Raw genomic sequence first — 13,319 nt, forward strand, 5'->3', positions numbered from 1 at the left:
TATCATCTCGATTCCTGTTCCATACTAAATCCAAAGAAAGGGAAACAATATTTCCATTTCACTCTTCATCTCGTTCTCAGATCTGCTTGACGCTGAGCTTCAAGATTCCACGTGCAACCGCACGTTGCCGTTGCATGTAGGTACCGTTAGGAATCGAAAGCCCGAAAACATCGACCTTTGTCTGTCCGTCTTCTCGAAAAGCGGTCTACGTTTTTGAGGGTCAATTGTTTAGGCAAACCGAACCGGTTCTGTTTTGACTATACTTTCTATTTCGGTATAGGTGCAATGCCATTCTAAGCATCGGCCCTATTTCAAATCGTGTTAACCTTAACTGGGGGAGCGGCAGTAGTTTTCCACTCACCTCCAACATAATTTGCGGTTGGTACATTTAATTATTTTTGACAAATTCAACCCTTTCGACACTGCTAGGTAGTTCAAATCAGACTGACAACTGGTTCGGACGTGAAGTGTCACTGCTCTTTGTGTCTGCTCTGCTATTTGTGACTGTAGTTTATATTTAAATTCAAGGCTTCCTTTACGGTACAATTTATCAGTCCAAATTTAGGGGAAAGGATGGAAATGGAAAAAAGAGCCACTGACCGATCGTGTAAGACACAGCTTTTGTAGTTCGATGGTGGTAGGTTCGGTTATGTTTATGTTTGATTTGCGCTCTATCAAGCGAGATGCTGATGCTGCGAAAAGCTAACGGTACTGTTTGGGTTTTCCCCGCTTGGTAGATTATGTAAACATTTTTAAAGATGCGACATCCGCTTAGATCAAGCATTTAGATTGGTTCTTGATGTGCATAAAGTAGGATGTGAAGCCTTATTTACTTTTGACGACATAAAGGAGATTGGTTAAAGAATAAAAATCATCTCCAACTGAGTTAAAGATTATTGTAAGCTACATTCAATCAACAAAGCGTACTGATTTATTCGAAAAGCGATTGGGTCAACCTTTTCTAACATTGTAGGAAAGCTTGTGAGGTCCGTCTCGTTGCAGTGCATGGTCAGCGAATTTGCTACAATGCATGGTGAAGCATTATTATTTATAAACGCAGGTGAGCTAACCGAGGAGGAAGGTCGGTGGGCTTACCCTTTGGTAAGGTTGCATGCACACCACTCTGACGACGGACGACTGATTGACGGCTCTGAGTTCAACCACGAGTGTTTGGTAATGTTTGGTCTCGCCTAACACAAATCGGCGAGGAAATGTTGTTTATGCAGCATGTGTGGAGAACCGCAGTGATTAAAATGTCCAGATGACAAATGGAAGCCAGAACGCCTGTCCAATTGAGTTGTAATTTGATTGAAACGTTAGCACTCCATTCAATGTTTCCTCCATTAGATTGTTTTCTAACCGCATTCACCGTGAGTTCAAAACGCTCAATTCTATTACAATTGAGTAACGATTTGGAGCCTTGTGTTTTTTTATGGAAATGTTGAATTTAAATTCGATATTTACCAGTAACCCCAATCACTCTGTAATGTTATGTTATTTTATTTCGTATATCTGCAAACACATCGCACAGCTAAATTCTGTCAACAAATCGCACCAAACGATCGTCGTAACATTGTTTGCTTTTAACAACGGAGTGGAGGCTGCAAACTATCGAAATCCATACGCAGCTGCGCTGCGCAGCCGGCAAAACGCAGGTAATCACAGACCGTCAGGCAGTCGGACGGTCCTTCGAATAAGAGGAAAAAAATTTGGCAAGATGAATTTTATCTCGTCTGATCGTCTGATGCACTCAGACTCGTCACAAATCCTGCGAACGATCACGCAGAGAGTGCTTTAATTGTCGAGCGTCGTGTGGTGGCGATGATGAAATTTCTGCTCGATGAGGGCGACTGGGAATTATAGTGATTGACACGACTGACTGATTGAATTTAGAAACAATATTATTTGTTATGAACTATCAAGTCAAAGTACGAAGCGCCCCCATTTCATAACAAGAATGGAGGCGTAATATATGTTCTTAAAACTGATTTGTAGAATTTTTTTCGAAATTCGTCGACCAGTGTAATCGCGGTGTGGTGCCGTGTCGACTACTCTGCCGCCGCCGCCGTCGCGGCGCTGTCTGCTGCACACGAGGAGAGTACGAAAGCCATTCTTGTTTTTTGTTTCTTTTTCATTTTCTTTCCCATCCATCTGTGGTGACTCGGACTAAGTGACTGCTACGCCACGGTGAATGCAGGCGTTTTCGCAATCCTGATGACTGACTGACCAAGAGAGCGCGGGTCGCTCAATGCTAAGTGCTCTGTTAGCACCTCCTCTCCTACTACAGTTTAGAGAATACTTTCGAGGAAATGATGCAATGAGGCCCCGGGGGTTGATGGAAATTAGTTTTATGGTCGCACCGGAGACCGCTATCATCTCAGGTGACATTGAACCAACGGTTTATTTGCATAAGCCTTTCGAGATTCACAGTGACGGGTGAAGACGTGTTGATTAGCGTTGTTTGAGAGTTATAAACTGTCAACATTGGCTTTGGCATTAACCTAATTTAGGTTTAGATGTCAGTTACCTTCGAACATGAAACAATAAAAAACATTTTTGCAACATTTCTTACTAATTTGTTATCGTTACGGTTATGATTTATGTAGCATCATCTATCGACGATCTTCCTTCGATCATCTTCATCGCAGCTTCTGCCGCCAACAATGCGACATGGACAGCAGAGGTGACACCTCGTACAATTAAATTCGCTTGCGACAAGCAAAGCAAATGTAAAATATTGAACAATGATCAATTTCTTTCCTATAACAATATTGTATTGAAATGACAAAGCAAAGCTTATACTTTTATAACATTTCTTATATAAGCCAGATGGCAATCTAAATAAATTAGTCTTTAGTTATCGCTCTATTGGTACGCGTCATTATTACGCAACGCTATCCGATCTTTGTCCCACTATTGTCATATTTATTATTTAAAAAGGATATATATTTAGTTTTGTAAAAAGAATATATTGTCGTACTTATGATGTGTCCATATTTGTATGTCTTCCGCGAGCAGTACCACAGCACAAAGTCCCCTGCAGTTTAGCCTGCAACCCTGTATTTCTCCAAAGTGATGATTTCTTAACAACATCCAGAATAATTCTAAAGAGTTTGATTTCTTTACTGAAGCTCAGCCTGAAACTGATCAGTATATGGGAAGTAATAGCATGTTTTAGAATAGTATGTAGCTACAAGCCCCTCATGTAAGCAGCATAACATGGTGGTGTTCAGAGCTCCTAACAAACAACTTGACAGTACTGTATCAGCTTTCTTCTGACGACAAGTTCTACGCCGGCGGTATAATCTCATAACCAAGCTGCGGTATCTTGTTAAGGAGTTCGTTAGCCACCAGTGTCCAAAGAAAGGGGGAGAAAACTCCTTGTGGACATCTTATGATCACCGAATTTGTGACTGACGTATCTCTCAAAGATGTTGTGATTTCTCTGCTCGAAATCATTGCTTGAATTTAGCCTGCTGTAATGTGGTCGATTCTGTTTTAAAAGAGAGTCGTAATAATTGGAACGAAGTATGTGTAATCGAAAGCGCCTTCAGTATCAAGGAAACCACAAAGTGCCGTTTTCTGTTATCTGACTGATTTCTCAACGGCAAGTGCACATAGGTCTTCCTTAAGCACAGAGTTACTGTCTTAACCCCGTAGAGGACTACCAGGTTGGGTAGCATTTAGCATTTTGTACATTGTCAGCTTTGTGCGGTGGCGTAGGCTCCTTCATCGAAGCGTCTTGCGGAGGGAAAAGTAGGCTCACCTTCCAGCTTAAATACAGCGTTAAATCCCCTTACTCGTATTACTGTCGATTTCTTTGCCGCAACCCTCTGCGCGATTCGAAGGGACTTGGTAATACCTCCGAGATACGCACATAGCACATTACCCGCTCTAGGGTAGTTTTGATCAGTCGCGTCAGTGCATTATATGCCATAGCCGATAGGCGCGCTCGACTGTATCGTATACTGCCGTGAAATCTACGAAATTATTTATGATGCGTGGGCACGTTGTATTCCCGATCTTTTTCGAAGATTTGATCCAATTTGATCCGTAGCATCACGGGCCCCCAAAAAGCCGGCCTGATATTGCCCTACGAATTCTCTTGCTATTGGGGATAGACGACGTAACAAAATATGAGAGAGCATCTTGTTGGCGGTGTCGATCAGCGTGATTCAGCGGTAATTACAGCGATCGAGCCGATTGCCCTTTTTATAGATGGGACAAACCACATCTTCCATCCACTCCTCCGGTAGTTTCTATTTTTTTTCAAATCCTTTTAATTATCCAGGGGAGGTTCTTGGCCATTTTTGTAGAGTGTTGCCGGATGTCGGTCCTTTCCGGCGGCTCTATCATTTTTCAACTGACCGAATTTTCACCAGATCGGAAGCCTGTTATCGTTTGTAGGCACTGCTGGGTTAACTTCCGTTTCGTTTCCTTCTGGCGATATACATTGAGACGCCCTTCGAAGAATTGTTTCCACATGTCGACCACTTTGCGCGCGTTTGTGACACCTCTACACGTAACAGGCTTTGGTGTATATCCTTTACGAGGTTGGTTTACCTCCTCATGGAACTTATGCGTCTCATTAACCCGATATAGTTGTTCTAAGTCTTCACGATCTCTCTCCTTCTAGCGTTTTTATTCCTCAGGATCGTGGTCAACTTATTCCGCGCTTGTCGATACTTGGCCAAATTCTCCTTCGTGGTGATGCTTAGATAACTTTTCCAAACTCTTTTTTCCCTCTTCTTCGCTTGTTGGCAGTCCCCGTCAAACTAATCATTCCGTGCCTTCGTGTTTCTTCGCCTAGCACCGCGGTTGCGACCTTATCGCTGGCCGAGGGTATGCTGCTCCATCCATCTTCGAGGGTTAAGGTAGCTTAACGTAGTTGCGTAGTTCTCGGCAACTCGCGGGTTGTCTAATTGCTTAATATTCAACCAAAGAGGGCGGCTTTGTCGTGAGTCGAAAGTCCGTCCCTTATCGTCGAGAAAAATCTGAGGCACTATCCGAACCACGGAGCGAGCGTATGTTGGTGATAAAATAATCCATTCAAAATAAATAAAATAAAATTTTATAGAGTTACATAGCGTGTACCTCTGTGCCCCATCAGTTAGGCGTTTGAGTCACACATTTCGGCTATTTCCATTATAGTGAAACTTGATTATCACAGCAAAAAAGTATCTTATCGTCCTCAGATTCGCTCTCAATTAGACGCGAGACGCCGCACGCGTGCTACCGCTAGTCATTTATAAGAAATTCACAGCATCTTTGAGTAAATTGAGAAGTTAATGGTTAGTAGTGAGAAATGAGCAGTGAGCAGTAAGTAGTAAGAAAAAGCATGAATTAAATAGTTCGCACCACTTGGTCTCACATTCGGTCACCTCAGGTCTTGTCAGCCTCAAGTCAATTCGGCCTCACGCCTGTGAGCAATCAGTCTGCAACGTTTTTTTACAAGCAAAAAAGTAAAGATAGACTCTTTAATTCGGACTTGATACCAAAACCACGTATTTCGACATCCTGGTTGAAACCATGGGTAGACCTCTGTGAAGGAAATTGAGGATAATGCCGAAAAAAACCTAGGTGCATCCGAGTGTGTTTGTAAAGAGGTAGAGTGTGTAGTGTAAAGACGCAAAATGTATAAGTCTGAATTTAAATTTAATTTGTAATATATGTAGTTTGTTAAATACATCGTTTTAGTGTCCACAGATGATGAGTGAAAGCCAGTAAGTAGCTCGAAACGTACAGGCAGACTGACACTTGAATTTGAATTTATTTTCGCCGAAAACCGCCGATCCCAAGAAGCAAACAACAAGAAAATATAATAAGCTCTTCAATTGTTGTGGGGTCCTTAAAAGAACCGATTGTTTGCTTGCAATCTTGCACTAACGCACTTAACGTAATTTGCTTTTCGGTAATCGGTTTGTTGCAACGAACCAACCGGAAAGCCACAGCAGCTATGCGATCGACGAAGCCGTTCGTGTATAGTCATGAGTCACGATGAAATGCCAGTCCAGGAGGCCAGCTGCAAGCGACGTAGGATAATTCTGGTCTTTTTGTTGTCGTGAGCAGCACTTCCGTAGTTAATTATTCCATCACGGCAGCCAACTCCAGCTTCAATAGTTTCCTTTCCTCAGCAGCCGATGAATACGACTGACTGGGAACTGCAGGCGTGCACGACTCGAGCGTGACTTTCGCTTGCCCTTGATGCTTTCTTCTTTGTCTCGTCCAGACATGCCAGTAAGGTGTTGGCAGTAGCTCAGCTAGCGTTTGAATAATGCTGTTCGCCGGCTTACCTCGTGTTATGTACCAGAGCAAGCGACAAGAATCGGTCCCGCCTATTTTTCGTGGCCCTTCATTCTATCATCTACGTTTAATAAAATGGAGCATTTCAATTTCGGTCTGAACAAAAGACCAAAGTTACCAGTGAGCCGTTCGCCTTGTGCTGCCAAAGAGAAATTACATGCGCCCATAAACCAGCAGTAGTAATTTCGCAGCTGAAATTTTGGATTTATCCGCACGCAAGTGAGCAGATTGTGTGGTGACGAGAAGACCAATCTGCAGCTGGCTCTCCGTATCGGCGGAGAAATGAACAAACTTTTCTTCGAAGTTACTAGAGGTGTTTTGCTAAATATTCAAGCTGTTGTATTGCCCAAGAAAAGTGAGAAGAATGCCGATATTTCTAACAGTTGTATCAATTACCAGACACCGTTCTTTTAAGGATCAAAACATGCTTTTATGAAGATATAAAAGATTATTGTTTTCCGCTTATCACATTAAAGTTTATTGGGCCAGCAGCAAAACACTGGGTTTAGTTTTAATGCGTTTTTCTGCGCATTTGTTACAGCGAATCAGTGTTTAATTTGGTGTTAGCTTGGTTTTAATTGCTATCACTTAATCACGGCAGACAATTTTTCAACGTGACGATTATTGAATATTGAGCACAATAAGGAATGATCAAGGCAAATAGCAATCAAGGAGAAATGGTAGAAATTCATTTAGTTCTCTTGTAACTTTGTTATAGTAGAATTAAATGGATCTTTCCATCGACTTTCTCGTTGATACCTGAATGGTACCAAGGCTTGTTCGATAATAATTGGAAATTATTCCAACCAAGCACAAAGCGACAATTTCTAGTACGACCGAGTTAGAGTTGTTTTCAATTTTTCAATGACGCGCATTGAAAATCAATAGTTTTCTATATTGTCAATATTTTTCAAATCGATTTTCCGATCAAATGGTGTAAATATCTTGGAAATCTATTGAAAACTGACTGAACTATAAGCCGAAGTGTGAAAACGCGTTTCCACTTTGATGACGTCATTTCCAACAACCAATCACGTAGCGAGAATTCTGGTAAAACATAGATTCATTATTTCAATTTTTCAATAGTTCAACATCAAAAATCCATGCTTTTATTCATTTGGGCCTATTCTTAGAAGATTTTCCAATCGATTGGTGTAAGAATATTGAAAATCGATCGGGAAACCACTAAGCTATTAGCGTTCAAAACCTGACCACTTTTCGAGAAAGATTTTTTGGAATGACACCCTATACCAGCTACCTTCCTGAAAGACGTAGCCCTACGTTAAAACATCAGTGTGCCTTCAACGCTTTCTTCTAAGTTCTTTTGTCTATTATTTTCGAAAAATATTTAAAATGTGACAACGAGATTGTTCCACTATATGAGATTCTAATTAAAAAGTTGTTTTAAATATTTTCAGGATTTAATTTATCCTTAGCAATGTGTTTCAGTATCAGAAATAAATTTTAAAAACGCTCGTGACCAGGAACTTGAACGGTTGACACTTTTTCTATTCGTTTACCAGTATGAAACGCCGTGCAACTATTAACCAATACCATCGCTCCGCAATGTCTATTTATCGACAGTGTCTATCTATTGTAAGCGTAAAAATTAGTCCGAATACGTATTGCGGAGTTTCCACCAATTTAGAGTTCCACGCGAAAATTATTAGCGTGGTTATTTTCTGCGTTTATCACACATGTTTGCAATTTAGCAATTTGAACCATCAGTTTTTCGTTATTGCCTCCCCACTGCACCCCTCCTTGCTTGACAAGCATAGTTTCAGTGTATTTAGTAAGTACAGGATAATTATCATTAAAAAACGTATTTGCGTGGGACTCGTAAAATTTCTGCAAGGTACAATACATGATAGTAAGCAAATATTCTCTTATGTGCGATGATCAGTCACACAAAATGTCATATATCGGTATTCATCACTTTTTGCTTACAGTTTTAGCTGGAATATAGATAGAAAATAAAGTGTAATTATTACTCAAAGCCGTCCTTATTGAAAATGTTCTTATTTAAAACCGCGTTGTTTGGGAGAGAATATAGCAATAGCAGAAGAGAACATCAAAACAGTTTCATACAAGTGGAGATAAGTTCTCTACCGCATCAAAGGGGGTGCAACACGAAGAACAAACGATGTCACATTTCTTTTCGGTACGTGTGACTAGAAACATACCGCAAAACCAGTCGTAGGAACCGCAAATGTCTTCAAATTTGTGTCACCAACCAGTGCATTTAACAACCTTGCGCGTGACTAACGATCACAGAACGCTGGCAACTGACAATTTTGCATAAAAAACCAATCTGGATTTTGCATCTTGAAATCCTGTTCATATGCGGAAATTTATCAGAGAATGATGATAAATATCATACTACGAAATATAGTGACGGTACTTAAAAAGTCAAATCAAAAAATCAAAATCGTATAAAAATTTGTTTCGAAAACTAATTTAGGAGAGAGTAGTCTACAGTGAGACAACGGGAAAAAGTTCGATGCTAGTTTCGTGGAAAGTGAAATTTGTGAACTTATATCATATGATGTAGAAAAAATTGTTAATTTTTCAATATATTTTTCAACAAAAGTCGTTTTTATGGGGCACGCTATGTCCCAAAGCACTTATTATTTAACTGTCATGCACCTCAGCTTTCTCTTCACAGGATATTAGTTTTAGTCCAAACGATTAATTTAGAAAAGGTCTTAAAATATTCTATCTTGGGTTTTTTGAAAAATTCAATTTGTAAGTTTTTTAGGGGTCATTCCGCCTTAACCCTCTAACGGGCAACATCGTAAAAACGATGCAATCAAGGTAATGACTATTTTATCATGAAAGTATACTCAAAAAAAACCTTAAGTTCTGATTTTCATGCAAAAATAATTATCTGGAGGAGCGCTAGGTTACAAAAAGTCCAATTTCTCTTTTTCGTTTTTCATGTCTAACGCTCTACCCAAATATTTTTTTAATTGAAATACATTACAAAATTGAAATAAAGCATTAAATTCACTCATAGAAAAAATTTAATTTTAATTTTAGGTCAATCATTTTGTTGTAGATATCCTTTTTCTCCAAAAGTAAAAAAGGGAATATTCGCGCATTAATTATTTTCGAAATTTTTCGGAATTTTTATTTTTGAAAGATGATAACTTTTGAATGCATAGTCAGAATGTTGTGATATTAATATAAAAATGTCAAGAAATCTATTCTGAACACATTTTGCATATTGTCAATTCGAAACAAATTTTGTGTGCAACTCTGGAGCACCAGAAGCAAAGGCCGTCTACTGACGGCCTTACCCGTTAGAGGGTTAAGTGAACTTACCCGTTGTAATTGACCACCTCCGATTTCAACCAAATTTGGTATAATTGCTCATTCCAACCCCAAACTCAATTTTTCAAAGTTTTGTACGGATTGATCAATACCCCTTGCAGTGACATGCAGTGGAAAATGAGTTTTTTCGAAAATCTGAGAAAAATAGAGAAGCGGCACTGCAAAGGGGATGGATCAATCTGTATAAAACTTTGAAAAATTGAGTGAGGGGTCGGAATGAGCAATTATACCAAATTTGATTGAATTCGGTAGTGGTCACTTGAAAGGGAATGACCCCTATATAAACTTAAAAATTGAATTTTTCTCAAAACCCAAGACAGAATATTTCAAGACGTTTTCTAAATGAATCGTTTGGACTAATACTAACATCCTGTGAAGAGAAATCTGAGGTGCACGAAAGTTAAATAATAGGTGCCATCGGACATAGCGTGTGGGAGTCAAAGTAAATTTTACTGCAATCATTTTCAGGTGATTTTCAACAGCAAACCGCATATTTAAAAATTTTTGGAAAAAAGTGTCTCACTGCACACATTTCTCCCCTGTTTGACCCATTTCTATCCATGAACAAGCCATGAAATATAAATGTCATTGAATTTATCGGCATAAAAGTCTACAAGTAACTAACCCACTTTTTCCCCTTTTGCAGTGCTGGACTCATCCGGAACTCAGGAGCCGGGCTTCATGTCGGGTCACAACCACTGGATCGGCTCGGAGAAGGGTTGCGAATCGGCCCGCACTCCCCTATCGATCACTCTGTCCGATCGGTATCGGCGCAACATGAAGCCTAATTTGGTGACGGCGTTGGCTCCCTTCGACGTCGACTATCGAATGGTACACGCCAGGCACCAGTCGGCCTGGCAGCTGGAGATGAAATTCCTAAGTGAGGTAAGTTTGCTCGTTGTTCAATTTGATTGTCTTGATACTATTTACTGTGTGGTTGTGTTCCTATGACCGGCGTCTCTCGCTTGTGTCTAAACTGCCACTGTTGAGCTTTGTTTTGCCTATTTAGAATATTCTGCACATCGGTTTGTGTGTTCCGCGGTCTTGCTCCAACGGGGAGCTGTTCAATTTGACTGCACGGTACTTCGATGAACGGGTCATTAATTGTCAGGACATCTACGAGTTCAAGCCGGATGTTCTGCAGGTCAAAGACCTGCAGTTAACGGAAAACTTCTGGTCGAAACCTAGCGTCCTAGTGATCGGGTAAGTTCTACGAGGTCAATGCCTGTGGAGCCATGATGACTTATAAAATAAGCATTGACCATCGTCAGCCCATTTGTTTAAATGTCATAATAATTCACATTTCTTTTCCCTAATTTATTCCATCTTTAGCATTTCTTTGGCCGTAACGGCTTTGATGGTGTTTTTAGCGCAAACTCGCGAGCAAAAAGAGAATGTGGCAAATCAGTCCCCAATGGTTGAGCAAAACAAATTAACTTACAGCGCGGTCCCTAATGGAGGAAATCTCGACTCATCAGCTGGTGTCCCGAACGACGACGAGCAAATGAAGGAAACTCCAACCGCATCGGCAGGTGCTGCCGCTGCTGCTGCATCAGCGAAAGTGCCCTCGTCCTCGTTCGCAGGCAAGGTCATCCAGAGCTTTAACGTGCGCCGAAACCTTGCCGCGGTGTTCCGTACCGACATTGGACCCCGCTCACTGCCGGTCATCTGCGGAATCAAGTAAATATTTTTGTTTCTGTAACAGCAATGTGGTCAACAAAAACAAATTCCAGCAAATGGTGAACCGCATTGTGTGGGGCTGTCCGCAAACCGCGTAGATACTGTTTTATGAGAGCGTTGTTTCTACGACGGAAAATAATCTACGCAGTTGCAGTCGCCCCCGGCACAGAAAAACACTCGCAATTTATGTAATAACCTGTAATAACTGAACGATGAAATTTGTTTCTTCCCCCTCCCGCTTAGGTCTATTTCCTGTTTTTTGATTTTGTGCTTCCACATTCAGTGGTACACGTTCTTCACCATTCACAATCCGGCGGTAATGTTCCATTACGCCGAACAGATCCGCTATCAGCTGGTCAGTAATGCTCCCTTGCTGGTCGATGCGTTCTTCGCCATCAGCGGTTTCCTGGTCACGTACAATTTCATCCGGAATTGCGATCGATGCGATGAGATCAAGTCCAACGGTCTGTGGCAAAATGCCAAGCTGTATGGGAAAATGGTGATTCAGCGCTATCTGAGGTATTTATTGAGCCCCTAAATTATGTAATCTTTTTTTTCTACCAACGAACGCGCATTAGTGGTTGGCATTGGATCAACCTACCAGTCACGGTCATGCCAATGACCTTCGAGTGGCAGTAGCTGGCAAAGCTTGTCACTATTAACGGACCCTTTTTTTTACCCCGGGGCAACCACTCTAATGACTGACTGCCATTTGATGAATTTCAGACTCTCGCCGCTGTACCTAATGATCACGGCGATCGGCGAACTGATGACGAGTTACCTGGTGGACACCTCGAAATTCTGGGTTCACGAGCGAAGTGATCTGCGCTGCCAACGCTACTGGTGGCGCAACGTGCTCTACATTCAAAACCTATTCGACATCGACGAGCTCTGCCTGAACTGGACCTGGTCATTGGCCTGCGAGATGCAGTATTACATCATCTCCGTTGCGCTCCTGTTCGTCTACGCCAGGTGTGTCCGCTGTCCCCCCTTCGGGGGGTCTTAACTCTACCAACAACTTTTTGAAACATTATTTCTTTCCACTCCACTCTTCCTTCTTCGCATATCATCAATCACACCGCATCACATCATTGTACTCTCGTTACCTACATCATGCTCTACTCATTCATTCCGATGCGATGGTAGCATTAATTCCACCCATCCGCCGCCCATCGCTGCCCCCAACGGCAGGCTGCTCCAACAACATCAGCCGGTTGTTGGTTTCTGTGCAAAGGTCGTAATCATGACATTGCTTTTCTGATTTTCCTCTATTCCTTCTTTCTCTCTTTCTCTCTCCACGCGCGGCGCTCTGGTTTGTTTTGATTGCCTTACGCCACTTACCGGTTTAATGTTTCGTTCGTTTCGCTCGTTTTCGCTTTCGTTTCGACCGACGCTGCCGCGTGCCGGCTGGTGATTCGACCCAACATCCAACATGGCCCATGAATGCTCACATGCAAATATCATCCGAGTAGAAATGCCGAGCTGGGCAAGTCGATCTACGTGCTTTCGGCTGTGGCGACGTTCGTGTTCAACATGGCCATCACGCTGATGTATCACTTCGTGCCGTCCTACGACGTGCTGTACAACACGGGCAGTGCCCTCTACATTGCGCCCTGGGCCCGAATGTCCCCGTACGTGGTGGGCGTCTACTTTGGGTGGCTGCTGGCGGCAACCCGCGGAAAGCTCGTCTTCACCGAGGTAAGTTCCCAAAACTATTGTCTTATAATTACTTCAATTAATTTTTATTGTATTTTTGTTTTGTTTTCACAGCAACAGTACCGCAAGTACTGGGTCCTGGCTTGTGTTGCGATGATATGCAGTATGCACTGTACCATCAAGCGAGATTTCCCGTTTGCGCTGGCTTCCACCGTGATGGTGATTGTGCGCATCCTGGTGGCTTTGGCCAGTTGTTGGATAATAGTGGCCCAGGCAACAGGTTATTCTAGTGAGTATTTTTGAGTCCATTGTAGTGTTACAATTTTTCCGTTTCTTTCAACAATTTT

At 41.8% G+C, this 13,319-nt stretch overlaps 1 protein-coding gene across 1 annotated transcript in view; it reads left to right on the forward strand.

Moving 5' to 3' along the window:
• Positions 1-13,319, forward strand: part of LOC128736734 (nose resistant to fluoxetine protein 6-like) — a 41,684-nt gene that overhangs the window by 15,425 nt on the left and 12,940 nt on the right. The window contains exons 2-8 of the mRNA XM_053831220.1: positions 10,283-10,521; positions 10,646-10,839; positions 10,969-11,316; positions 11,560-11,835; positions 12,043-12,288; positions 12,789-13,014; positions 13,087-13,261. Of these exons, the coding sequence (XP_053687195.1) occupies positions 10,283-10,521; positions 10,646-10,839; positions 10,969-11,316; positions 11,560-11,835; positions 12,043-12,288; positions 12,789-13,014; positions 13,087-13,261 (1,704 nt within the window). The remainder of the gene's footprint in view (positions 1-10,282; positions 10,522-10,645; positions 10,840-10,968; positions 11,317-11,559; positions 11,836-12,042; positions 12,289-12,788; positions 13,015-13,086; positions 13,262-13,319) is intronic.

Source organism: Sabethes cyaneus, chromosome 2, assembly GCF_943734655.1.
Source record: "Sabethes cyaneus chromosome 2, idSabCyanKW18_F2, whole genome shotgun sequence".
NCBI classification, from domain to species: domain Eukaryota; kingdom Metazoa; phylum Arthropoda; class Insecta; order Diptera; family Culicidae; genus Sabethes; species Sabethes cyaneus.